This window comes from Moschus berezovskii, chromosome 9, assembly GCF_049115385.1.
Source record: "Moschus berezovskii isolate FMDL1 chromosome 9, NW_MosBer_1.0, whole genome shotgun sequence".
NCBI lineage: Eukaryota > Metazoa > Chordata > Mammalia > Artiodactyla > Moschidae > Moschus > Moschus berezovskii.
The window spans coordinates 30077700-30103125 of NC_142468.1; the positions used below are offsets into that span (position 1 = coordinate 30077700).

General features: G+C 41.1%; 1 protein-coding gene across 1 annotated transcript in view; it reads right to left on the reverse strand.

The window, feature by feature from the left end:
• PRKCH (protein kinase C eta) overlaps window positions 1–25426 on the reverse strand; it is a 233848-nt gene that overhangs the window by 146352 nt on the left and 62070 nt on the right. The window contains exon 2 of the mRNA XM_055436882.2: window positions 14118–14181. Within this exon, the coding sequence (XP_055292857.1) occupies window positions 14118–14181 (64 nt within the window). The remainder of the gene's footprint in view (window positions 1–14117; window positions 14182–25426) is intronic.

The following is a 25426-nucleotide window of genomic DNA, read 5'->3' on the forward strand; positions in this document are numbered from 1 at the left end:
GATAACCTGGTCCAATCACAGCTACTGTGCTGTGCTTAGTTGCTCAGTCATGTCCAACTCTTTGTGACCCCATAGACTGTAGCCCACCAGGCTTCTCTATTCATAGGATTCTCCAGACAAGAATACTGGAGTCAGTTGCCATGCCCTACTCCAAGGGATCTTCCTGACCTAGGGGTCGAATCCAGGTCTCCTGCATTGCAGGCGGATTCTTCTACTGTCTGAGCCACCAGGGAAGCCCAATCACAGCTAGGCCCCTGACAAAGTAAGTCTGTATGTCAGGTCCACCACCAAAGAATAAGAGATCAACACCAATGGAGCTATGCCCAGCCTTCAGAAAACTTGATGATACCTTCAAATATTTTTGCAAAATTAACCCTCCTCATGATAGTGCTGAGAAAGTCAGTGTAAAGTGGAAGATATCAAACCTTTGAATCAGAAACGTACACACTGAGTTATTTAATCTGTTCTTGGTTCTAAGAATTAGCATACAGGTGCCACCATAATACAAATACTGATAAATAAAAGATGAAAGACACTTTCATAATTCTTGGACTTTTTAAAGACAGAACACCAATCAAATCTTTTAAAACATATATACTGTCTTTTAAATGTTGGCTTCTATTGTAACTGGAATCACTTTAAATCACCTTTTTCTGATCCCAGCTACTCAAAGAGAAGGGGAAACGCCTAGAAGTTGTCTCAAAGCCAAGATTCCCATCCTGATTTTACATGTTCAATCCTGATTTGAGTCTCAGCATTAGCACCAAATTTAGGCATATATACATATATACTAAGCAAGGCCCTTAGCCTCTGAGCCTCATTTTCTTCACCCAAAGGTGCAAAAACTGTAACCCGACCTGTTTATGTCACAGCATAGATTCTTTAAAAAAAAAATGCATTTGGGGTTTTGTCAACTATTAAAAGACTACAGCAAAGTAATACACTCTGCTATGCAGTTTTTTCCCCTGGTTTTTTTTTTTTTTTTCCCCAACCTGCAAACTTTCCAATCACCAAAATTTTCCATTAATCAAATTAGATATGATTTAAAGTACAACAGGGGCATTCAAACTTGGCCAACCATTAGAACAAGTCTAAGTGCTTATTAGGAATCTGTTTTCCTGGCCTCTTCCCTGGAGATTCTTATTCAGTCTGGGTCCTGAAAATAAATCTGCATTTTTCAGAATTCTCAAGTGATTTCATTGTTCTAGAATAGATCCTCCTCTCTTGCAATTTCACACTTTCTGAAGCCCTGTTTTCAGGACTTGGTAATTCTCAATCGAAGGACTCAGATAATGGAAGTGTCCTTGTTTACACAAAATGCAATAAGAATTAACCTTCAAAAAGTTATATATGAAGTCTCCTATGTGCCCAGACTGACCTTTAATCTACTTACTTCTCCAGATGTCACTAGTATTTATTAAAACTCAACAAAAGTGAGTTTCCACCACATTCATGGACAGAAGATTCTAGCTGAACCTAAATTTTCTGTGTTTTAGAAAGGTCAGATGTACAATGAGAGCAATTTCCTAATATCCTATAGCTGGAATTGAATTATATCTAATTATATTTAGCAGTGTATGGAATTGTTATATATTGCCAGATAGTACATTTGAATGCGTATTAAACTATGCAACTGATCCTAATGTAGCTTAGAACAACAAAAATCCCTGATGGAATGCACAGAACTTGATAAGGGAAGTGACATTAAGAGGGTGCAGACTTTGTCAACAAGGATGCTATCACCTCCCCTGAACTTCAGTGCTCAGTAACAATCCTCTCTTCTGCTAACACTCACTCACCCACCACACACCCACCTTAGGGTTTTGTATTTCCTGTCCCCTCTTCCTGTAACACAACCTCATGGTCCCTCCTTCCCTTCAGGTCGGCAGCTCCAACAACAACCTAATTTGAACAGAACAGCACACACACAGTCCCCTCACTCTGCCCTATTTTTTCCAGAGCATTCTGGAATATTATGGCATATTATGTCAATTTGTTTAGTTGTTTGTGTCTCTGCCCACACACCAAATTTTGAGTTCTATAGGAATAAACTCAATGCCATTAGTAAATACCTTCCTACATACATGCATGCATACATATATCACATGTTATACATAAACACACTGTGTGTCCAGAGAGAGTTCTCTTGATCCACTGGACCCAAGTGGTGATAATTTGGAAGTACTGCCCAATCCAGTATATTCTGTAACCCAAGTAAATTCACAGAGATAGCAACCGACCTTCTCCAAAACAATGTTAGAACTAAATCGCCACTTAGGAAAATCAAAGGCAATCTCTGACATGCACAAAGGATGCGTCTTCAACCCTAGACCACTAAGGCTCCCTTCGCCCACACTCAACCTCACACAGGAAGTCATCAAGTGCTGAACAGAAATTTCAAACACCAGGATGAAATCCTAATGCTGATGACACGTTTCAGGGGAGAAGAAACAGGTTTTCCTGCCTCTTCACCTGCCCACTGACACAGGCGTTACTGGGGGAAAAAACCTACTAAAAGGGATGTCAGTATAACTGGCCTGGCACACAGAACCTCTGCTGCTTTGTTCACTTGAAACCATAAGGGCAGAGAGCATGGGGGTTGCTGGAAATGAGATTGAAGCACAATGAAACGAGACTCTGTAGCAATTGATTTTTCTATCAAAAAATTAAATCATTTCTGTTTTCCCCAGATCTCAGCTCCACTGAGAGAATTCTGCATGAGTGTAATTCCAACTAAAAAATATATATATATGAAGCTTGAGAAAATGAAGATACTAGTCAGACTCTGTGTTTTGCATGAATCTTGATTTCAGATGAACATGCTGGTGGGTGAGTGTCACATAAGGTGAATCTGCAGATGCTTCCATCCATAGGCTTTTGAGCTATTTTTGCGGTTCAGCTTTTAGTGCTAACAGCTCTGACCACTTGCTCAGACGTACTGCGACTGCCTTGTTCTGCACAAATCAAGCAAAGGTTTAGCACCAAGCTACCAATAGCAGCATCTCTAAAGTTAGAAACCACCACAGGTTTCTGGGTAGTTTGGGTGTCATTTCCTGACCTCCCTATTTTTATGAGAAAGGGCTTATAACAAAAACTGGCTGCAGAAGTACACCACACAGTAAAAATAATTAGAGAAAAAGGATAACAGCTTCAAAAAATGACTGAATTTTTCTGTTGCATATATCACCTAATTGACACCTAACATCAGTCCCAATAGAGCATACACAAAAGCTTGTCACTTCCTTCTTCTTTAAATTATCACTAAAAGTGCTGGACTTCTGAAAGGAAGATTAAGGGGGAGATAACCTAGAAATTCTAGAGATAATTTGGCCTCAGGACCCTTTTCTAGTCTTAAAAGTCAAGGGCTCAGTTTTGGTTTATGTGGGTTCTCTCTACTGTTATCTATCACGTTAGAAATTAAAACTTTAAAAAAATTTATTCATTTAAAACAATAACAAGTCCAATGCATGTTAACATAAATAACATTTTTATGAAAGATAACTCTATTTTCAAAAAAAAATAAGTGAGAAGAGTGGCATTGTTTTACAATTTTGCAAATCCCTTTAAAGTATGATTCAGAGGCCAGTAGGATTCTTAGATCTGCTTCTGTATTCCATCTTCTACAATGCTGTTTTAGATGAAGTATATGAACAAAATCTAGCCTCGTATAGAGAGTAGTGGAAAAGAGAGTGTTTTAATAGCTTTTTCAGGTGCTTCTTTGATTCTATACCAAAACTTGACAAGTGGTAGTTTAAGAGTTAGTTGCAATGCAGAATCTCTATAATCAATGAGTTGTTATACTGTTACACTAAATCAGTCTGTCTTAAGCTTTCAATGGATCCTTGACTCATGCATGGTTTTGTAACATTTTGTATCAGTCATTTTGAAAATGCGGGTTTACTGAGTTATGCAGATATTCTTCCAAATGTTGACCTATTTTACAATATTAAAAGAACCCTCACAATTGTTAATAAACAACAAATTCATAAGAAAAGTCTTTTAAGTATTGCAAGCTGACAAGCTCATATGGTGAGTACAAAATTTCCAAAATTCTACCCATGCCTTGCAGGACCCAATTTTATCACTAGCATCATATTCGGCTTTTTTGCTTGGAAATAACAAGCTCATTTCATTCATTTTTAAGAAAATACCTGACAAAATCCTATGTCTCCATAACTACAGTTTGTCATTCTTTCAAGTAAAAATGGTGTCCCGTGGGGTGAAAAAAGTAGATCAATTATTCAAGTGTTCTTTCTTGAGACAATAGTATTGTAGTATGTAGCAGAGTGCCTTATGCATTGTTGTTGTTTGTCCCTAAGTTATGTCCGACTTTGCAACCCCATGGACTACAGCACACCAGGCTTCCCTGTCCTTCACTATCCCCAGAGTTTGCTCAAACTCAAGTCCATTGGGTCAGTGATGCTATCGAACCATCTCATCCACTGCCACCCTCTTCTCCTTTGACTTCAATCTTTCTGAGCAACAGCATCTTTTCCAATGATTCGACTCTTCACATCAGGTGGCCAAAGTATTGGAGCTTTAGACTCAGCATCAATCCTTCCAATGAATAATCAGGGTTGAATATTCTGAAACTCCCAGAGATCTGCAGGACCACACTTTGGGAACCATTTAAAAGTTTATCATCAATAGTCAATGAAAGTAAGAGAAGTAGTCAGGATGAAGCCAACAATGGTTGAGACATAACTAGGCAAATATAGCTATCATAAGCTAACTGAACTCATTTGACTTATAATTTTTCCAAGTTCTAGTTTAATGCTTTCATTAAGAGAACCTAATGATGATGGAGAAGACTCTTGAGAGTCCCTTGGACTGCAAGGAGATCCAACAAGTCCATTCTAAAGGAGATCAATCCTGGGTGTTCACTGGAAGGACTGATGCTAAAGCTGAAACTCCAATACTTTGGCCACCTCGTGTGACGAGTTGACTCACTGGAAAAGACTCTGATGCTGGGAGGGATTGGGGGCAGGAGGAGAAAGGGACGACAGAGAATGAGATGGCTGGATGGCATCACCGACTCTGTGGACATGAGTTTGAGTGAACTCCGGGAGTTGGTGATGGACAGGGAGGCCTGGCGTGCTGTGATTCATGGGGTCGCAAAGAGTCGGACACGACTGAGCGACTGAACTGAACCGAACTGAACTGATGATGATGGTAAAACTCAGCAAATCTCAAGCTGTCTTCCCAGAGTTCTCTGATCTATACCTGGTATTTAAGGAAGTGGTACCTTTCCCAGGTTACTGTCAACCTTAGGTGTAAGAAGGGGGACTCCAAAGAAAGTCTAACTAAAGAACATTACCCCAAAAGAAAACAAAACTCTGCGGAGGTTGGGATTATATCACCTAAAGGACAGTTTTTATCCAAGGTAGAATAAAGAGAAAACATGGAAACACCTCCCAGATAATTGATGGCCTAGAAAGATCTGGGACCTCAGCATCCCAGTCTGAGCTTGTGTCTGGGCTCCAGCACTCATTATTCAGGAGACCATAGCAACTCAGCATCCCGGAGCTGGATTCACCACTTGCATACTGAGGATTACATCAGCCTCAGAAGTTTGTTGTAAGGAGCAAATGAAATAACATACATAATGGCATGAACATATAGAGGGCAACTATTAGGAGGGTAAGAGGCTATCTTGCTAGTGGAAGAAAATGAAGCAAGAGCTGCTATTGCTCCTTGCTCAATTTTCAGGCTGAGCACAGCATCTGGTCCTCAGAAGGAGCTCAATAAATGAGCCTGCTCTCATGGGAAAGAGGATCAGGTCAACCATGATATGGGCAGTTTAGTTTCAATTCTTTAAAAAGATCATTTCCTTTTCTAGTTTTCCTTCTCTCCCCATTGCCTCAGTGCCTCTTTGTTACCCTCCAGCCCTGTCTCCAACCTGGCACTCATTTCCAATGGGAGCCACAGAACTGCTTGGACAACCAGGAGAACCAAAGTATCCACTCATCCCTCAGGTTGAGTGTACAGAAAGAATATATATATATTTTTTAAAAAGCTAACTTTAAAAAGATATATCAACAATAGGTCACCAGGCTTGAAACATGAGAAAGGAATACTGAAAACTGTTATCAGAGATGACTTATTCCCCCTTTAAAAATAACACAGAGTGTGAGAAACTGTGAGTTGCAGCCTTCAAGCAGGTGACACGTTTCATCTGCCTTGGTGCATGAGGCCATGATGATTTAGCAGAGAACATAATTACATGTAAACCAGTGGTTTGACACAGGAAATCTGAGCAAAAATGGTTCAAAAAGATCAGAATCGTACTTGATCTTACAGTGCACTCACTTAGAAGAACGAATACTTTTGGCAGATACCAAAAGTCCGGCACTTTCCATCCTCTCCCCAGGGGAAATGAGTATTAGCTCCAAGTAACAGAATAAGAGTCTGAAAGAAGGGGGCAATTCAAAGCTTCAATGAAGCTTTCTCGATGAGCTTCAAACCCACAAATGACAGGTTCTTTGTCAGACTGTAATTTTGTTTATCTTTTAAGAAATCACTTTTTCCTCCAAACTGGTACAGAATACTCTCAACTTTGCTTGGGGAACTTTGGGGGAAAGACATATCCACAAGATTCGTCTACCATTAATTCTTTTGCTTTACGTCATTCTTTAAGAAAACTATCTTAAAATGAAACTTTCTAAGGGCAAGTGTTATGTAATTGTTAATAGATGACTTACCTGTCATTCGTTATGAGTGAGAACTTTACGACAGAACTAAAGGATTTGTCTTACTCATTTCTTCCTACCTGCAGTTTTTGACTCATAGCCTAGTATTTATTCAGAATCTTTAAAAATATTTCTGAAGTACTCTAGTCATTTAAATTTTTAACTCTTCCTCTTGGTCATACATAAAAATTGGGAATTAAGGATAAAATGTATACAGATAAAAAACACCAGCTTTAATTTATAAATGAGAATAGATATCATGTGTTCAAAGTTAAAGCATCATTTGGATGTTGCAGAGGCAACCCACATACTGTTTTTTGTTTAGGAAATAGGTATTTTAAATGTGTAATTTTGATTTCTTATTCAGGAGAATTTCAAAATTCATACACATGAAAAAGTAGTCAAACTTATAAACCGACATGTAACTGTTATCTAGCTTCAAGAGGCAACTTGTGGGAAATCTGGTTTTATCTGTACCCTCTCTCCCCTTCTCCCACCTCTGGACTATTCTGAAGTGTACCTCAGAAATCATTTCATCAGTAAACATTTCAGTATGTATCGCTCATAGATGCTCTATTTTAAACAACCAAAATGCCACAATCACAGCTAAATAAGATTAATAATTCCTTATTATTATGATGTATACAGTCATACATTTTTATGTTTCACATGTTGAAGGTGGTTAATATGTTTCTCATTTGTTATTTTGGTTTTCTCTCCTTTTTTCCTTTTTTCTTTCAGTTTTCAATCTTTTGTGATTTTTGGTTTTCCCTTCTCTTTTCTTTTTCTCTTCCAATTTTTAGTCAAAGGAAGCAAGTCTCGTCTTATCAAATGTTTCCACATTTTGAATTTTGCTGATTGTACCTCGGTGTCATTTTAAATGTGTCCCTATTCCCCTATTTCCTTCACAGTGGTGGTTAGATGTGGAAGCCTGTCCAGATCTGGGCTTGACTTTTTGGCAAGACTACTTCACCAATGGGATGGTGTATTCCCATGAGGAAACACACGTCATCTGGTTCTCACTCTGTGGGCCAATCATTTAAGTATGAGATACCCTGAATCCAGGCAAACTTCACTTAAATAAACTACATCATCTTCAAATCTTACACTGTATTTCTTAATAGCATTACAGTGCAGCAACATCTTTTTGATTTGTTGAGGGGATATCACTATTTTAACAATTTCTTTTGTTGTTTCTCTTCCAATTATAAAAGTGACAAGTTTAGTTCAACGCATTTTCATCAATACTTCAAACCTTCTTTTTTTTTTTTGGCCACTCCATTCTTCCAGGTAAGAACTAGTCCAGCATAGTGACCATCAAACAGAGCCATAGTGACAGCATCTAGATGTTGCATTAAAAATCCAGGTTTCTTTCATCACTTTAATAAAATTTCAGCTTGATTAGGTGGCTGATCAAGTGGTTAGCTCCAGAAAGGTTTTAGTTCAGTTCAGTCGCTCAGTCGTTTCCGACTCTTTGCAACCCCATGAATCACAGCACACCAGGCCTCCCTGTCCATCACCAACTCCCGAAGTTCACTCAAACTCACGTCCATCGAGTCGAAGATGCCATCCAGACATCTCATTCTCTGTTGTCCCCTTCTCCTCCTGCCCATAATCCCTCCCAGCATCAGAGTCTTTTCCAGTGAGTCAACTTAAAGGTTTAGCCAGAGCCTAATAAAGAATGACATGAGACAGTCCTTTCAAAACAATAAGTCAGTTCAACTGTGTCTTGGCAGCAGTGCTGAGGGGAATTCTATATCTGATCAAGAGTGATAATAACTTTCTTAATATGAACAATGGTGATGGGTTTTTGATCCAGTTGACAATGTTATGCCTTCAGACTGTGACAGATTTCCATGAAGAGTTTTTCTTGCTCCATCTCAGTTTAACGTTGGGTTTTGAAGCAGGCTCATCTCATCAGCTTTAAACATAAATCTATACATAGCACACTTCATGATCAAATTGTGAAGCTACTACTGTTAACACCAATTTATGCATAATTTTTTTTCTAAAAGTCTTTTATGTTCTGTCCTTTCTCCAAACTTCTTTAGCAAACATTTTGAAGTCAATTTGGAAGATGTTCTACCATCTGGCGAAACAGTCCCTAACAGGCAGTAAGCACTCAAATATTATTAAGTAATAAATATACTAACAAAATGAGTGATCATTAAGTAAACCTTCAACAGAGTTTGCGTAAGTTTGACAAATTATCATCTGGGAGCCAGATTCTTAATTATTGGTGTTCCACAGAGTTCTGCTCTTCGTCAACCTTGGTTTTCTAAATCTTCTCAGTGGGTCTCAGTCTCCAGACTGGCTCCCACTGGCAGCCAGAGCTACATCTCATGCCTAGATCCCTTAACAAACTTAGACTCTTATTGCTTCTAAGAATCTCCTCTTGGGTTTCCCACAAGTGTCTCAAACTCCACCTGCTCAAAGCTGAATTCATCCCTTTCTACTGCTGTGTTTCTAGTCTGGTGAATGGCTGCACAGCATCCTCTGAGCCTCACCAGAGTCTCATCCTTCTTCATCCCTGACACCCCATGAATTGCCAATTTCTGCTGGTTTCAAGACCTATATATTTCTCATAGCTGTCCCCCACTCTCCATTTATCCCCACAAATTCCAATTTAACTCCAGTTCTAGTAATCTCTCTCTTACAAAACTTTAAGTGTCTCTTACTGGGTATCTATACCCGTCTCCTCTTATGATCCTAATAGCCCCCTGCCACCGACCCCATGTACCCATGGCTACCAAGTAAGATTTTCCCATTCCTTAAAACCCTTCACTGGCACTCCATCATGTCTGTGAACCTAGAAGTAGTGTAACCATGCAGTTTATACTCTAACCTGGGATCCTCATGAGACTGCAAGGTGCTGCTGTGAGTGGTTTACACTGGTACTGCAGACAAGCTCAGACTGTCCTGGGCAAACCAATGCATGCCTGCAGGCTCAGTTGTTCATCTGTGTCTCTTTTAGATCCCATGGACTGTAGCCCGCCAGGCTCCTCTATCCATGGGATTTCCCAGGCAAGAATACTGGAGTGGGTTGCCATTTCCTTCTTCAGGGGATCTTCCCAACTGAGAGTTTGAACCCACATCTCCTGCATTGGCAGGCAGATTCTTTACCACTGAGCCATGTGCCTGAGGCCCTCCTCCCAAGTCTCTGCCACACTTCTGGCCACACTCCCTCTCACTCAGCACCCTTCTCACTATGTTCAGTCTATGGAACTCTTCACTGTTCTGTCACTCCTATGCCTGTGAACACGCTATCTTGCCCTTCTTGAACTTTCTCCTCCGCCAGCAATATTTCTATCAATTGTTCCACCATGCTCCTCCCCAGTGGAGCTTCCTCTCAAATCTCCTGGCTGATATGATCACATGTTCCTGCCAGCCAGCACCAAGACTTGGACTTATTCCTGTGCTGGGCCCTGGGCCCCCGCACTGTACACATGGGCTGCATCTGCCCACAGCAGATGAGCTCGTTCCAGTGTCTGTATCTTGTTCATCTTTATATCCCCAGCATCTGTGATGAGATCACAGGTCTGTACCCAGCAGGCATCGCTCATGTCATTTCTCATGTCATGTCTTATATTTAATAAATACTCTTTGCCTTAGCTGCAAATTCAGCACAATTATCGAAAGATGAGAAGATGAGACAGGATGAAATAAGGACTAGTCAGCAGCTCCTAATGCCAGTCCAGTATATCACAGACCATACTTCCATTTAAGCAATTGCTCTTTAAAGGAGAGCCTTGGGATTATAGCATCTCAGTTAATGGCAGAACCCCTAGAGCAGGCCATGAAAGGGAAACAGGCATGGCGATAAGCCAACATCACATTAGAAACTGTCCACTAAATTCTTGAGGCTTCTAGTATAAAAGAAAAACAGTGTCCAAATAATATACACCTGCTGAGTATACATGGGTGCCATGCAGGGGTGGGGAGAATGACAGGAATCTTGCTGCCATGACAACGGGAACATGGAGATGTGCCTTCATACAACACTCTACACTTTCCTACACATTCTATCATCTGACCTTCCAAACAACCCTGTGAGATAGATCAGATGTACACTGAGGCTCAACCAACATTTCTTTTTTAACTTCACTTTTTATATTCTAGTTGATTTACAATGTTGTGTTAGTTTCTGCTGCACAGCAAAGTGATTCAGTTATACATGTATCTATTCTTTTTCCAGATTCTTTTCACATACAGGTTATTACAGAATACTGAGTAGAGTTCCCTGTGCTATAGGTCCTTATTATCAATTTTAAATATAATAGTGTGTATATGTTACTCCCAACCTCCTAATTTATCCTTCCCCTCACCTTCGCTTTCCCCTTTGGTAACTATGAATTTATTTTCTGAATCTGTGATTCTGTTTCTGTTTTGTAAATAAGTTCATTTGTATCATTTTTTAGATTTCACATATAAATGATATCATATATTTGTCTTCTTCTGCCTGACTTTTTTCATTTAATGTGATAATCTCTAAGTCCATCCATGTTGCTGCAAATGGCATTATTTCATTCCTTCATCAACCAACATTTCTTGAGCCTTGACAATCCCTCTGGGATCCCAGGCCAACACCCGCTTCATAGCCTGAGCCACACCAGGCAAGCCTGACCTCACCCTGCTTCTTTATGTAAAGCCCTCCAGGACCCCAGGTAGGAACTAGAGCTCCAAATGTTCTACCAGCTGACCTGTCACCTCATAGCCAGAGATGATCTAGGGTGGCTGACAGGAGAGAGGCCAAATCAGGGACATTCTCACGGAGCCAGGTCCATGTGCTACCACAGCTGAGGCAGGAGTGTGGGGGCTGGGGAGCTCCATTCCTTCCTTGCGTAACACTCCCAGAGACAGCCATCACATTCTCTGCATCTGACAAGGAAGCTGTGCCCTAAGGCGGCAGCAACGTGCCAGCTCAAGTTGAGCCCCAGCCTAGGAGCTTAACTGACAAGGCTCCCACAGACAGGGAGATCAGCTCTGAGATTCTAAAATACAGCCCACACAGTGATGCTATAGATCCTGAAACTTGAACATTAAAAATCTCCTTCTCACGGGTAAAACAGCCCTTTTAAAATCATTTAAAAATACACACGTACATCTAAGAGGGGTAGAATGCTAAGATATCGATCACTATCACTTTAGTGTGAATTAGCCCATGAATTCCCTGTCTTCCTTATTAGCAAGTGTTCCTGGAGAGAGACCACTAAGCATCTTTCTGGAGTAAGAGACATTTGAAGACAGAGAACAGGAAGGACTAATTTAAAGGGGAGGTGGAATTACCAAAGATGAACTTGGCCTGCGTCACCATTTTACCCAGGGTCACGTCTGAAAGGATTATTATTGCAATGGCCTAGTAAGAACTCACCCCGAGTAACACTTGACATTCCTTTATCGCCATAACTAATAAATTAACACTATGAGAATACTGAGGACTATTCCAGCACCATTGTTCTGATGTTTCTAGTGTACAATTAAGGAAGATAGAAACGTAATAAAATTTCTTCTTAGAGAGCCAGCATAACTCTGAAAAGAGATGTCATGTGACAACAACAGCACCATCAGACCTGGTCTAACACACATGGCCTTACTCCTCTGGCCCCTCGCAACTTACTGCAGCACATTCAGAATCTCACCCTCTCCTCATTCACGCCTCTATACTCACTGCTGGGTTTGTCTGTACCATGGTTGTACCTACCTTCCATGTGCTGTAAGAATGTTCTATCAGCAATGTTCCGTAATATTACATTATATTTTATTTGACTGAGTTATGAGCAGATTCATTTTTTCTCATGAATCCTGTTTGTTCAAAATGCCAAGCAAAACCAAAAGACTTGTGAGCAAGCAGAAGATCCCTAAACTATAATTTGGACAGTTTTTTCATGTTCAGATAACCCAAGTTTCTGCTAATTTCAATATCAGAGCAAAAAGATAAGATGCAACAATTGAGACAAGTTGAAAAATATTAACCTTAAGATAATTTGCCCACATGAAGGAGAAGGGTTGAATGGGATAAGAGAAAATCATTTCTCAAAGGTGTTACCAATTTGCAAAATGCCAACACCAAACAGACAAACCATAAAGCCACACCTCTACAGACCTTTGCAAGGATTTTAGTAATGGCAGAATAGATTGCAAAGGACCCATCCTGCCAACAAAAATAATTAAATACTTAGAGATATATTCTAAAACAATTAATTGGAAACACTGGAAAGTCACTAGAAAAGGGACAGAAATTGCAAGGAATTTGATATGCAAATTAATACCACAAGTTATCATTCCATAGCCACCAGCATGTCTAAAATTAAAGAGAATTACCACATCAAATATTGGTGAGGACATGGAGTAATTAGAACTCTCATACGTTGCTGGTGGGAATATAAGAATACAACCACTTTGGAAAATCATGTGAGTTTCTTATAAAGTTAAACATGTATCTACTCTGTTATTCAGCAATTCCACTGCTAGGCATTTACCCAAGAGAAATCAAGGTGTAATTTATGTACAAGAATATTTATGGAAGCATTCTTCATAATAACCCCAAACAGGGAAAACTCCAAAATGTCCATTAGGACAAGAATGAGCAAACAAAATTGTGCTACATTTATAGAATGGAATATTCAGCAATAAAAAATAACAGAATACTAATATACACAATTATATGAATAGATCTCACAGAAATTATGTTGAGCAAAATAAATCAGACACAGAAGAGAACACGTTATATAGTCCCATTTATATGAACTTCCAGAATAGACAAAACTAAACTACAGTGAAAAAACAAAACAAAATATTGCATTTACTATCTCTGGCAGTAGGGGATTAACTAGGAAAGGACACAGGGAACTTTCAGAAGGATGGAAATGTTATGTCTTGGATTGGAGTGCTAGTTACATGGCTGTACGCATTTGTCAAAATCAAATTCTTCACTTCTGATCTATTCAATGCATTGTATATAAACTTTACCTCAATTAAAAATAAAGGAAAGTGGGAGGTGAGGGTAGTGTCAGGTGAAGAGGAAAAGAATCACTTGAAGGACAGGATGAGATACAGATTATAAGGAAAAGAATATGATCCTTCAATTTTTAATACATTAAGAGGCAAACTGAAGGTTTGGCCCAAAGCCAAAAATTTAAGTACAATTTAATAGACATGAACCAAAAGAGGCAAGAACTTCTTGAACTAAGAAGATGATGAATAAAAAACAAAACACAAGATTGCCAGAATTAGCAAATATATTTGCTCTGGCAACCAAAACCAATAGACCATTAGGCAATAAAATACCAACCAGCCTAATTTAAACAGTTGATTTTTTAAAGTATCTTTTATAAAATATTCTTTTTATAATTTCTATGATAGAAATTCCTATTGATTATGAACTCAATAGTACACAAATACAAGAAACCACCCCAAATTCATTCTTACCTTCAGTGAAACTCCCTGTTAGAGTTATTACGACAAATACTTTCCCTTCTGGCTCCAGATCCACCTAGAAAGAGAGGGGAAAATATGTTATATTCTAATTTTGAAGTATTCTTTTGGTGGATCTCAAAAAATTCTTTACAGAGAGGCCTCAATGTGCAAATCACAGCCACAGATCAGATCTAAGTCTTTCACTGAACAGTAGACGGGCAAGAAACAAGTAACAGTGAAAGAAGTTGTAAAGGATGAAAAGCAGATCTGAATGAAACTATCCTGGCAATGTTTCCCCTCTCTTGAAATTTTCCCTCTTCCATTTTGGCTCTTTGAGATATTGATAAGCATTCATACACAAGGTCACTGTTTCTGAAACACCCCTAACTGATGTGCAGCATTTGTAAGAACAATATTTTGCTAAACCACATGGCAAGTGCATAAAGCAGAGAAATAATGGCAACACAAAAGGCTGTGAACCAATGTGGCATGGTCAGCTGCACACCTGTAGTTTGGGAAGTAAACAGCGTGACTGGAAGAGTGCCGTCTCTGTCTATACCACTCCCACTTGAGTGCAATCCATCTTCAGGAAGCACCAGGAGAAGCAGTACACGTGCCGTGCATTCACTACTCTCAACTGTTCACAGGAACATCAAGGTTCCTTTCTGTTCTCACCTACGAGCTGAGAAAACAAGATGGACATCCTGCCAATGAGGTAGCTGGACATCTTCTCTCTAGATCCCATCCTCTGAAAACATGCCCGTCTCCCACAAGCCTTCACCCAGAATGGCCCCAGGACAGGGCAGTGCCCTCCATGTCTGCTCTGACCACATGGGCCCAGGTAGGCAGGCTCTGCCCTCTTCATGCCAACCTTGAACTACTCATAAACAGCTCTAAGCCATGGACTCTGATACATAAATTTACAATATTTTAATTGTAATTAAACACATACATTTACAATTGTCCTTACATATTTGTTGGCCAAGCCCAAATGAATTTCTTGGCCAACCCAATAAAGACCTCATCAAGTTTAGTCCATTACTTCAGTTCTGCCTTTGACCTGAAGACAGAAAGGTCTGGAGAAGTTGAGTAGAGATATGGATGGTATTTTGAGTGGAATATTAAATTTAAATGAGCTGCAAATCATATGGTACAGTGTTCAAACTAGACTAGAACATGGACTCCAGTCTGACCAGCACAGTGGCTCTGAGCAAGGTCTTAACATCCCTTGTTTCACTGCTCACATCTTTAAGTCCATGATATCATTACTCAGCATTTCTGACACTGCTCCCGCGAGACAACCTCAAAGAATTTTGACAGCACTATTTATTGCTTGTATTATACCAACAGGTGACCCATACTGAAGGGAAAAAAATGCACTGACCATACACTAGCTCACTGCCACCTGTCTTTAAACACTACATCCTGCTTTTACTTTTTCAAAAGTAATGACAAACAGTACAAAAGTACTGTTTTGTACTGACTCAGAAAGCTTCATCTACATAGGAGCTGATTCTTACAAACTCTGCCTTTCTCTGCCTTCAGTCTACTACTATCAACGTGGTTCAGCTCAGTTCAGTTCAGTCGCTCAGTCATGTCCGACTCTCCGCGACCCCATGAATCACAGCACGCCAGGCCTCCCTGTCCATCACCAACTCCCGGAGTTCACTCAAACTCATGTCCATCGAGTCAGTGATGCCATCCAGCCATCTCATTCTCTGTCCTCCCCTTCTCCTCCCGCCCCCAACCTTTCCCAGCATCAGAGTCTTTTCCAGTGAGTCAACTCGTCGCATGAGGTGGCCAAAGTATTGGAGTTTCAGCTTTAGCATCAGTCCTTCCAATGAACATCCAGGATTGATCTCCTTTAGAATGGACTGGTTGGATCTCCTTGCAGTCCAAGGGACTCTCAAGAGTCTTCTCCAGCACCACAGTTCAAAAGCATCAATTCTTCAGTGATCAGCTTTTTTCACAGTCCAACTCTCACATCTATACATGACCACGGGAAAAACCATAGCCTGACTAGATGGACCTTGGTTGGCAAGTAATGTCTCTACTTTATAATATACTATCTAAGTTGGTCATAACTTTCCTTCCAAGGAGTAAGCGTCTTTTAATTTCAAGGCTGCAATCAGCATCTGCAGTGATTTTGGAGCCCAAAAAAATAAAGTCTGACACTGTCTCCACTGTTTTTCCATCTATTTCCCATGAAGTGATGGGACCAGATGCCATGATCTTTGTTTTCTGAATGTTGAGCTTCAAGCCAACCTTTTCACTCTCCTCTTTCACTTTCATCAAGAGGCTTTTGAGTTCCTCTTCACTTTCTGCCATAAGGGTGGTGTCATCTGCATATCTGAGGTTATTGATATTTCTCCTAGCAATCTTGATTCCAGCTTGTGCTTCTTCCAGCCCAGCGTTCCTCATGATGTACTCTGCACAGAAGTTAAATAAGCAGAGTGACAATATACAGCCTTGGCGTACTCCTTTTCCTATTTGGAACCAGTCTGTTGTTCCATGTACAGTTCTGACTGTTGCTTCCTGACCTGCATACAGGTTTCTCAAGAGGCAGGTCAGGTGGTCTGGCATTCCCATCTCTTTCAGAATTTTCCACAGTTTATTGTGATCCACACAGTCAGAGGCTTTGGCATAGTCAATGAAGCAGAAATAGATGTTTTTCTGGAACTTCAAGCCAGCCTCTTGCATCACGACTACTGCTAACTTAACAACGTCCCCTTAACTACCTTAACACCACGTGTGAATCCTTATAGAACAGCTCTGAAAATAGAACTCTCTGGAGAGATGACTAAACAGGATGTCAGTCTCTAATTGTCTCCATTCTCTGCCTTGACTTGTTTCAAGTCAAAAATATGTTATTTTTAAAAGCCACTCCCTCATCTTCAATATAAAACCCTGTCAGAGCCACACACATGCACACACGCTGACCTCACATCATCAACTGCTGCTGGCACAGAAGGAGCTGCTGCCAGCCCCCAGACAGACAGACTGCCAGACCACCTCTGTGACCCAACACATGAACTCCCTCCAACACTGCCTGATGGCCTACAAAGAAGGTCCCTTCACCCCACGGGTCAGGAGTTGCTCTGACAGACAGCAGGAGACTCCAGCACGGAGAACCAGGAGCTCTAACAGTGCAGCAGGTTTGATCCTCAATTTTGACCCAAGCCACCATTGTGGTGGAAAAGCCAGACTCAAATACCATCTGTAAACTGAGTTCATCTAAGACCTCTGACCTTAGAACAAGATTTTACCAACTGCAGGTCGAGACTCATAAGTGAGACATGAAAATCATGTGATGAGTTTCATACAACAGAGATTTTTAAATGGAACAGAAAACATGAACAAACCAAATATGAAGGAAAAGTACTATGTCATGAAAATTATTTGCAGTTCTGTATGCATAATAAGGGCATACTGGGCTTTACGGTAAAAATGCATTCCTTACTGTGTTACAGAGAAACAGTTTGACAATGTGGCCTTAGAGGTTATCTGCTCCATCTACACAGTGCAATGGCTTGGCATCTATTCATGGTGGCTGTTCAGACACTTTCAGGGACGGCCAATTGATACCACTGCAGCTGACCTCTTTCACTCCTGTCCCCCCCAGGGTAATCGTTCTCTGTAACCAATAGCTTCCATTGGTGGAAATGCAGTGACCAATAGCTTCCATTCACCAACCCTAGTTTTGTGCCCTATAGCTGTAGTGCATATTTTAGCTCTAGGTAGAATATCCATGCCAGCTTCTGGCAACAGCACTTCAGCTTTGAGAACTACCCTGCCCTCACATTAGTCCACGGCTCATCTGCGATTCTATCCCTGCTTCAGAGTGGACATGTGACCCAAGTTTGCCAAGCAGAGCAATGAACTCCCTCAGTCACAATGACTGTCCTGAAACTGACGTATGCCCTATATCGCCGTCTGAGTACTTGCTACTCCCTACCCTCAGTCACTGGTGCAGCTTTGGGAAACAAAATGCAAATAGGTTCAATCAGGAATCCTGGATCTATACGGAGAAATACAATCTCACTCCAGCTGAACTTCAGTCTGGAAGGACTTGGGAATGTCTGGCACCATTTTGTGACACTGGGATGCAGAAGGAAGCCAATAAAGAAGGGAGAACTGAGAAAGAAAGAGACCAGGTCTCGATGTCATTCAAAGCCTCAGATCAAGCCCTGCTTGATTCTTCTGGACTCCTCAGTTATCTGAGCCCATACGTTCTTTCTCCTTTAGCCAGTTTGAGTAAGGTGTGTGTGTGTGGTTTTTTTTTAATCACTTGCACCCAAAAAGGCTTATCCAAATTGGCAGCCTAAGAGAATAAGTCATATTTTTAATAAAGTCAATTATCACCTCCCCTGTACACCGTCTAACACCCATGCCATCCCCTACAATCTGTTTCCCTGTCTCTTCCCAGCACTGAAACAGCTCCTCTAACCCATGCATGCACCCGATGGTCAGATCCAAAGATGTGTCTCTCTTTCCCTCGGCTGACTTCTCTGCAGTATCTGATGCCCTGGCCAGCTTCTTCTTCCATGAATCTCTCTATAAACCCTGCTGCTCCTAAGTCCTCTTTTCCTCCCATTGGAATATTCAGACTCACGATTTCAAAAGCCACCTGAGAATCTTTTGCAGCAGGAGAAAACACAAACTCATCAGAACCTCCAAAAGGGTATGGCCACTTACCTAAGTCTCAAGCACAGACTTTACTTCCAAACCTATCTATGCACCTTTTCTGAAAGTCTCCATCTCTACGTCTCATTGAGACAAGTCCCTTTAGTTCAACATGTCCAGAGTGAAAAGTCTTATCTTGTACCCACTGACTCCCCCATTCCTGATTCCACGTTTTCCCAGCAGCCCACACTCCTCACCATGTGCATGTAATCCTACCACATACTCCAAGTCCACTTTCCGAGAATCTTCTCAGCCCACCCCTTCCTCTCTATTCTGCCGCTCTGCCTCATCTAGCCTCTTGCAGAACCAGCCTCCTAGCTGGTTTCTATCTCCAGACGCATTGTCCTCCAGCTGTTTCCACTGACATTTCAAAAGTGAAAGTCTAACTTTCTAACTTAAAATCCTTCTATGTGTCCTCTCTCTTCTATGATAACAGCCAAACTCCTCAGCAGGGCACACAGCCCTGCATGCTGTGTCCTCACCATCCCAAACACATACAACCCATATCTCAGCCTCTTTCAGTTATCTGTAGACTCTGCGGGGAGGCATGTTATTTCATTTATAAGCTGACAGATCAACAAAATGGATTCTGGGTCAGACAGCATAATGGAGAATGTGGTCAAAATGGTGGAAAATACCCACTACCTGTCTGAAGCTTATTGCCTAGTGATTTGGGGCATGCGGGCTTTTTATCTAAAAAATCCTTCTCTTTTTAAACTGTCAAACTCCTATTTGTCCATCGAAAACTCCTATTTGTCCATCGAGAGTCAACTCAAAACTCACTTTTTACAGGAAAACCTTCTGAGACCACCTTTGTTTTAATTATTTATTTTTATTATTACTTTTTAAAGATAGCTTTATTACCTTGCCAGGCAAAGAGGGGCACATCAGGCTTTTTTTTTTTATAAGGGAGTGGGATTGATTTATTTATGGCTGTGCTGAGTCTTCTTTGCTGCTCACAGGCTTCTCATTGAGGTAGCTTTTCGTTATAGAGCATGGATTCTAGAGCACATCAGCTCAGAAGCTGTGGCGCGAAGGCTTAGCTGCTCTGCGGCATGTGGGATCTTCCCAAACCAGGGATAGAACCTGTGTTCCCTGCATTGTAAGGCAGATTCTTAACCACTAGACCACCACGGAAGTCTCAAGACCTCTTTTAGACAAATGGACAACTCCACACCATTACAGAGACCATCGTTAGAACCCACTTATTGTTATAGTCATTATGCCCTGGTCACTTAGGACACTGCCTTGCACATAAGAGGACTGAAATGGTTTTGTGGGTGAGTAAATTAACAAACCAACAAGGATATTCCAAATAGTTTCACGTAGGACATGGTTTTCTCCTCCTTTACCATTCTGATAAGTTTCCTCCAGATAAGCTCCAATTTCCCCACACCCCCATGAAAGAGTGAACATCAGCCCACAGGTGCAACCAAACCTTAACAGGATAAAGCAAGGTTATCACAAACCTTGATGTCAACACTGACAGTGCCCTTTAGTGATGCAACTATAGACTTCATGAACACTTTAGAGAAGATACAGTGACCCAACCTGAGTTTGTCATCAACTAAAACCTTTGCATCTTTTCTACCTGCTGTAAGTCTCTGCTTCCCACATCCTAAACAGTGATTAGGCCCCAAATCCTAAGCTTTGTATTTTTCTACAGTATTTCAGCTCGCTTCTGTGGGTCCCAAGGCTCACTGAATCCCAAATCCAGTCATTGTTACTCGGCTCGTCAGCATCATGGCCTCTCAAATTAGGGCCTGGATTACGCTGTCATCATCTATGGCACTTACAGAATGCCCACTATAACAGGGCTGAGGTCAGAGTGCCCAGGAGGTCCCACTTATAAAGTCAGACCTTGAGTATTCTTTCTGTAACAGTCATTCAGGGAGAAGAGAATAAACTAAGTCCTGTTTCCTATAGACCACTTCTATTAGTGAGGAGGGCAACTCCTGAGTCCTTGTTGAAATTCAGAAAGCAATGGCCTTCAAAATGTGGCCTTCTTACAAACCCATATAGGATGTTCCTATACACAGTACTGAACTTCAACTCACACACTGTTGCTTATACAAAAATTAACTCAAAACGGATTACAGACCTAAATATAAAGTATAAAACTTTAATACTTCAAGAAAAATACATCAGAGCAAATCTTTGGGACCTTGGGTTAGGCAAATATTTCTTAGATATAAGACCAAAGTGCAACCCATTAAAAAACAAAATGATAAACTGGACTTCATCTAAATGAAGATGTCTGCTCTTTGAAAGATACTTTCAAGAGAATGAAAGACAAGCTACAGTTCAGGAGAAAATATATGTAACTTTTTCTCATAAAATCAAGAACTCGTTTAACTCTGTTTTAAAAAAAAAAACAACAATTTAAAAAAAAGAGCTTCATCACTTAATTTCACCAAAGAAGACATATATAAAGATGGCAAACAGGTACATAAAGACAAGATCAACATAATTAGTCGTTCAGTTCAGTTCAGTCGCTCAGTCGTGTCTGACTCTTTGCGACCCCATGAATCACAGCACGCCAGGCCTACCTGTCCACCACCAACTCTCGGAGTTCACTCAAACTCATGTCCATCGAGTCGGTGATGCCATCCAGCCATCTCATTCTCTGTCATCCCCGTCTCCTCCCACCCCCAATCCCTCCTAGCATCAGACTCTTTTCCATTGAGTCAACTCGTCGCAAATGCAAATTAAAACCAAAATGCAAAAACAATGCATACCTATTAGAAGGTTTAACATTAAAAAGTCTGACGATACTAAATGGAAGAATGTGGAACAATTGAAATTCTCATATGCTGTTGATGGGATTGTAAAATGGTACCATCACTTTGGAAACAGCTTGATATTTTCTTTAAAGTTACACATACATCTCCCATTTGATCCAGTCATTTGACTTGTATTTAGGGAGGAATAATGCAAGCATATATTCAAAGATATGTATGCAAATGTTCACAAGGGCTTTTTAAAAAATACAATATAGCCATACAATGGAATGTGTATTAGTCGCTCAGTCATGTCTGACTCTTTGAAACCCCATGGATTATGGCCTGCCAGGTTCCTCTGTCCATGGAATTCTCTAGGCAAGAATATTGGAGTGGGTAGCCATTTCCTTCTCCAGGGGATCCTCCCAACCCAGGGATCAAACCTGGGTTTCCAGCATTGCATGCAGATTCTCTACCACTGAGCCACCTAGGAAGCCCTAGTATTCAAGAATAAAAAGAATAATCTGTTGATGTATGCAGCAAAATGTAAGAATAGTAAATGAAAGAAGCCAAACACAAAAGAGAATATTCTGCCTACAAAAAGCAAGACAACATATAGTTTTACATGGCTATAAATATATAGCTTCTATATTGGCAGAAAACGTATCCGTGGTTGCCTGGGGAAATAGGGAAATAGGACAAATGGTAGAAAGTGATTAAAAAGGGGTAGGAGAGCATCAAGGCTATTAAATGGAGAAAGAATACTCTCTTTAACAAATGGTGCTGTGACAACTGTATTCCACATGCAAAAGAATAAAAGCGAACCCCTACCTCTCACCATATGTAAATATGACATCAAAATGGATCACAGACCTAAAACTAAGAGTTATAGCTATAAAACTCTTAGAAGAAAACAGGGATAAATTTTCTTGACTTTGGGTTAGGCAATGGTTTCTTAGGTATGACAGCAAAATTACAAGTGACAAGAAAATGACAGATTGAACTGCACCAAAATTTAAAACATCTATGGTTTAAAAACAAACAAAACAAATGCCTACATCTCACTGCCCAAATGCTCTTCCCAAAGCACCACTCTCATCAACTTTCCTCCATCCAAACCTCCGGAGACTTCCCAGTGCCTCCAGAAGAAAACTCATTCTTCTCCACCTGGCTTTCCAGGGCACCGCAAGCTCCCCTCTGTATCCCCACTAATTAACCCGAACCTCTTCTTCAAATTTCCATTCTTTAAACCTGCTTTGCTAGTCAGGTCTGTCTCCGCACTGTGGTACAGCCACACCTGTGCCTGTGCTGCTGTCTCTGCCTAGAAAGCCATTCTCTCTTCATCTATCCATTCATCCCAACCTTGGCTGGGTGACTTCTAGGGTCAGGATCATTGCCAGGTGCTCAGATTTCCCAGAGAAGTTCCCTGAGGCTGAGGGTGAAAGGAGCAGCTGAGTGTACCTGGCAAAGATGACTTAGCTACAGAAGTTGAAGGAAGAAACTTTTGCCGGGAAGATCCTGACATGTGCATTGATCCCTCCAGTCTCAAAATTCCTTTCTCGATTATCTTAGTATTTACTAATGCCCTTGAACAATGAGATAAAATTTCACAGACTTATATCTCATCACTTGCAGTTATGTCTGTAAGCTCCATTCCCAAGGGAGCTGACAATTTTTTTTTTTAATTCTCCAAAGGACCTAGCAGAGTTCCTTGAACCAAGTAAGCACTCAACAAATAGCTGCTGATTTGGTCTAGTGAGCCAAACTGGGAGGTCATCTGACCATCTCAATTTCATCACCTATAAAATAGGAATGACAGTATTTTACCCTATAATAAATCCTCTGGGACAGTACTTCATAAAATATAAAAGCACTTCAAGATGGCTCCAAGGCAAACCAGTAGCATATGGACTACACAGGCCCACTGCTTAGGGATCATATTCAGACTGCTTGGCGTGCCACCATACTGCCAGCCACTCTCTCCCCTCCCCCACCACACATCTTGAGCCAGTGTTTCTTTTGGCATCACTTTGCAGAAGTTGAGCGAATCACCTACATCCTGAACCTGGTCTTCTTGCCCATGAAACAAGACAATTGTTTAACAATCTTTCAAGCTCTAATGTTCCATGATTCTAAACAGGCTTGGATAAAAGCCTGCACACAGGACTCAACGGAAACACTCATTTAATTAACTGGTAATAATTTACAACCATTTCCCTTCACAGAAGGCATTAGAATTGATCACAGGCAGGAAACTTCTGGCTACTTGATATTCATCTGAGCATGGGATAAGCAAAAGGCTTTAGCATATTAAAAGGAAAAAAAAACGCCAACCCTTTATTGGGCAGAGGTAGAAGTTTCACCTAAACTCTATGGTGAGTTGACATCTTCAGCCAGACACCTGTGGTACACCTAGATTCTTGGCTAGGTAAGTCCTTTCTATAACTTTTCTAGGTCTTACTCTAGGGATAAGTAACCAAAGAACCTCAAAACATGATAAAACATTTCACAATTCTCTTCCAGCTACAACCATCAGACTTAAAAATGAGAGCTCAAATTCTTGGAGGGAAAAAAATTCTTTACAGAATTGTACCAATAACCAATAAGGAGGCATGCAGCTGTGTTTGTTAGCAATAGAAATAGCAGTTACTGTATCGTGAATTCATCAATGTGCAGGGGCCCTGCCTGGTGCCTGACCTACACTATTTCTCAGCTTCCCCCTACCCTGCTGCCAGGTAAGTAATTCCACCGCCAGTGTACAGACAGGAAAATGGAGGGTCAGTGAGGTTACGGAATTGTCCAAGGTCACCCAGCAGTGAAGGCCAAGCCAAGATCCAAACTCAGGGAAGCTCCCGCTCCAGCTCCACACCAGCCTCCCTGGAGGCTGCTGTGCCTACCTCTGCCTGTGGGTTGCCATAGGTTTGCCTGATGCCTTCTGTTCACTGAACCAGCCTGCCTGGACTTCGCGGCATGTTAAGTCAATCACATCACCCATCTCCCTGGGAACTCGGGCTGGACTTGTGCCCTCAGCACCCCAGGGCACTCCCTGCCAAATGCCAAGCTTAAATGTTCCAGCCTCCCTTCTTCGCTGCCAAGGCCAGTGGGAGTGGCGCTAGCATGATGGTGTTGCCCGATGGCTCTTCACAGGGGCACGTGGCAGGAGCCATGAAGTGTGGCTAGTCTGTGCTGGGGCCGGCAAAATGCAGCAAGTGGCTCAGGTCCCACTAGTCAGCTGCCTGGAGGACCTGACTCAGGGGCATGTGCTGCACACACACAGCACATTGCCTCGTCATGGGAAGGAGTTTAAAAGAAAAGGGGGTAAATAAGGCAAGTCCTATGTCCCTGCTGACTTTCTACTTTCACAATCAGACAAGGTTTGCGTGTTAATAGCACATTAAAAAGCACCACAGATTAAAAATGAGAATGGATACAAGTAAATGCATGGGTGAGTCCCTTCGCTGTTCACCTGAAACTATCACAACGTGGTTAATCAGCTATATTGCAATTCAAAATGTGCTTGGTGTTTAAAAGAAAAAAAGAAATGGCATCATGGGTTGATCCACCTGTCCAACTACAGATAAAAAAAAAAGATGAGACGATAAGGTGAAACTTATCAAATCTGATTATAGTTTAAAGTGAAGGAAAATACCATCATTTGTCAGTGACTAAATCCTCATCGTGCTAAGCCCGGACCTTCCGTATAGTTGAAGAGGATGGTAGGGAAAGAGCCCTTGGCTGTGACCACAGCTCCCGTGGCAGATTATCTGGCTTCCACACCTAGACACTAAAGGTGAACTAGGCTTTAAGCCCTCTTCATATCTGAGATTCTACAATTCCATGCCAGAAACAGGTTTTGAACTCGTGGAGGAAGTAAAGACAACACAAGAGTCTGTTTCTCAAATGCATGTTTAAGCTTCA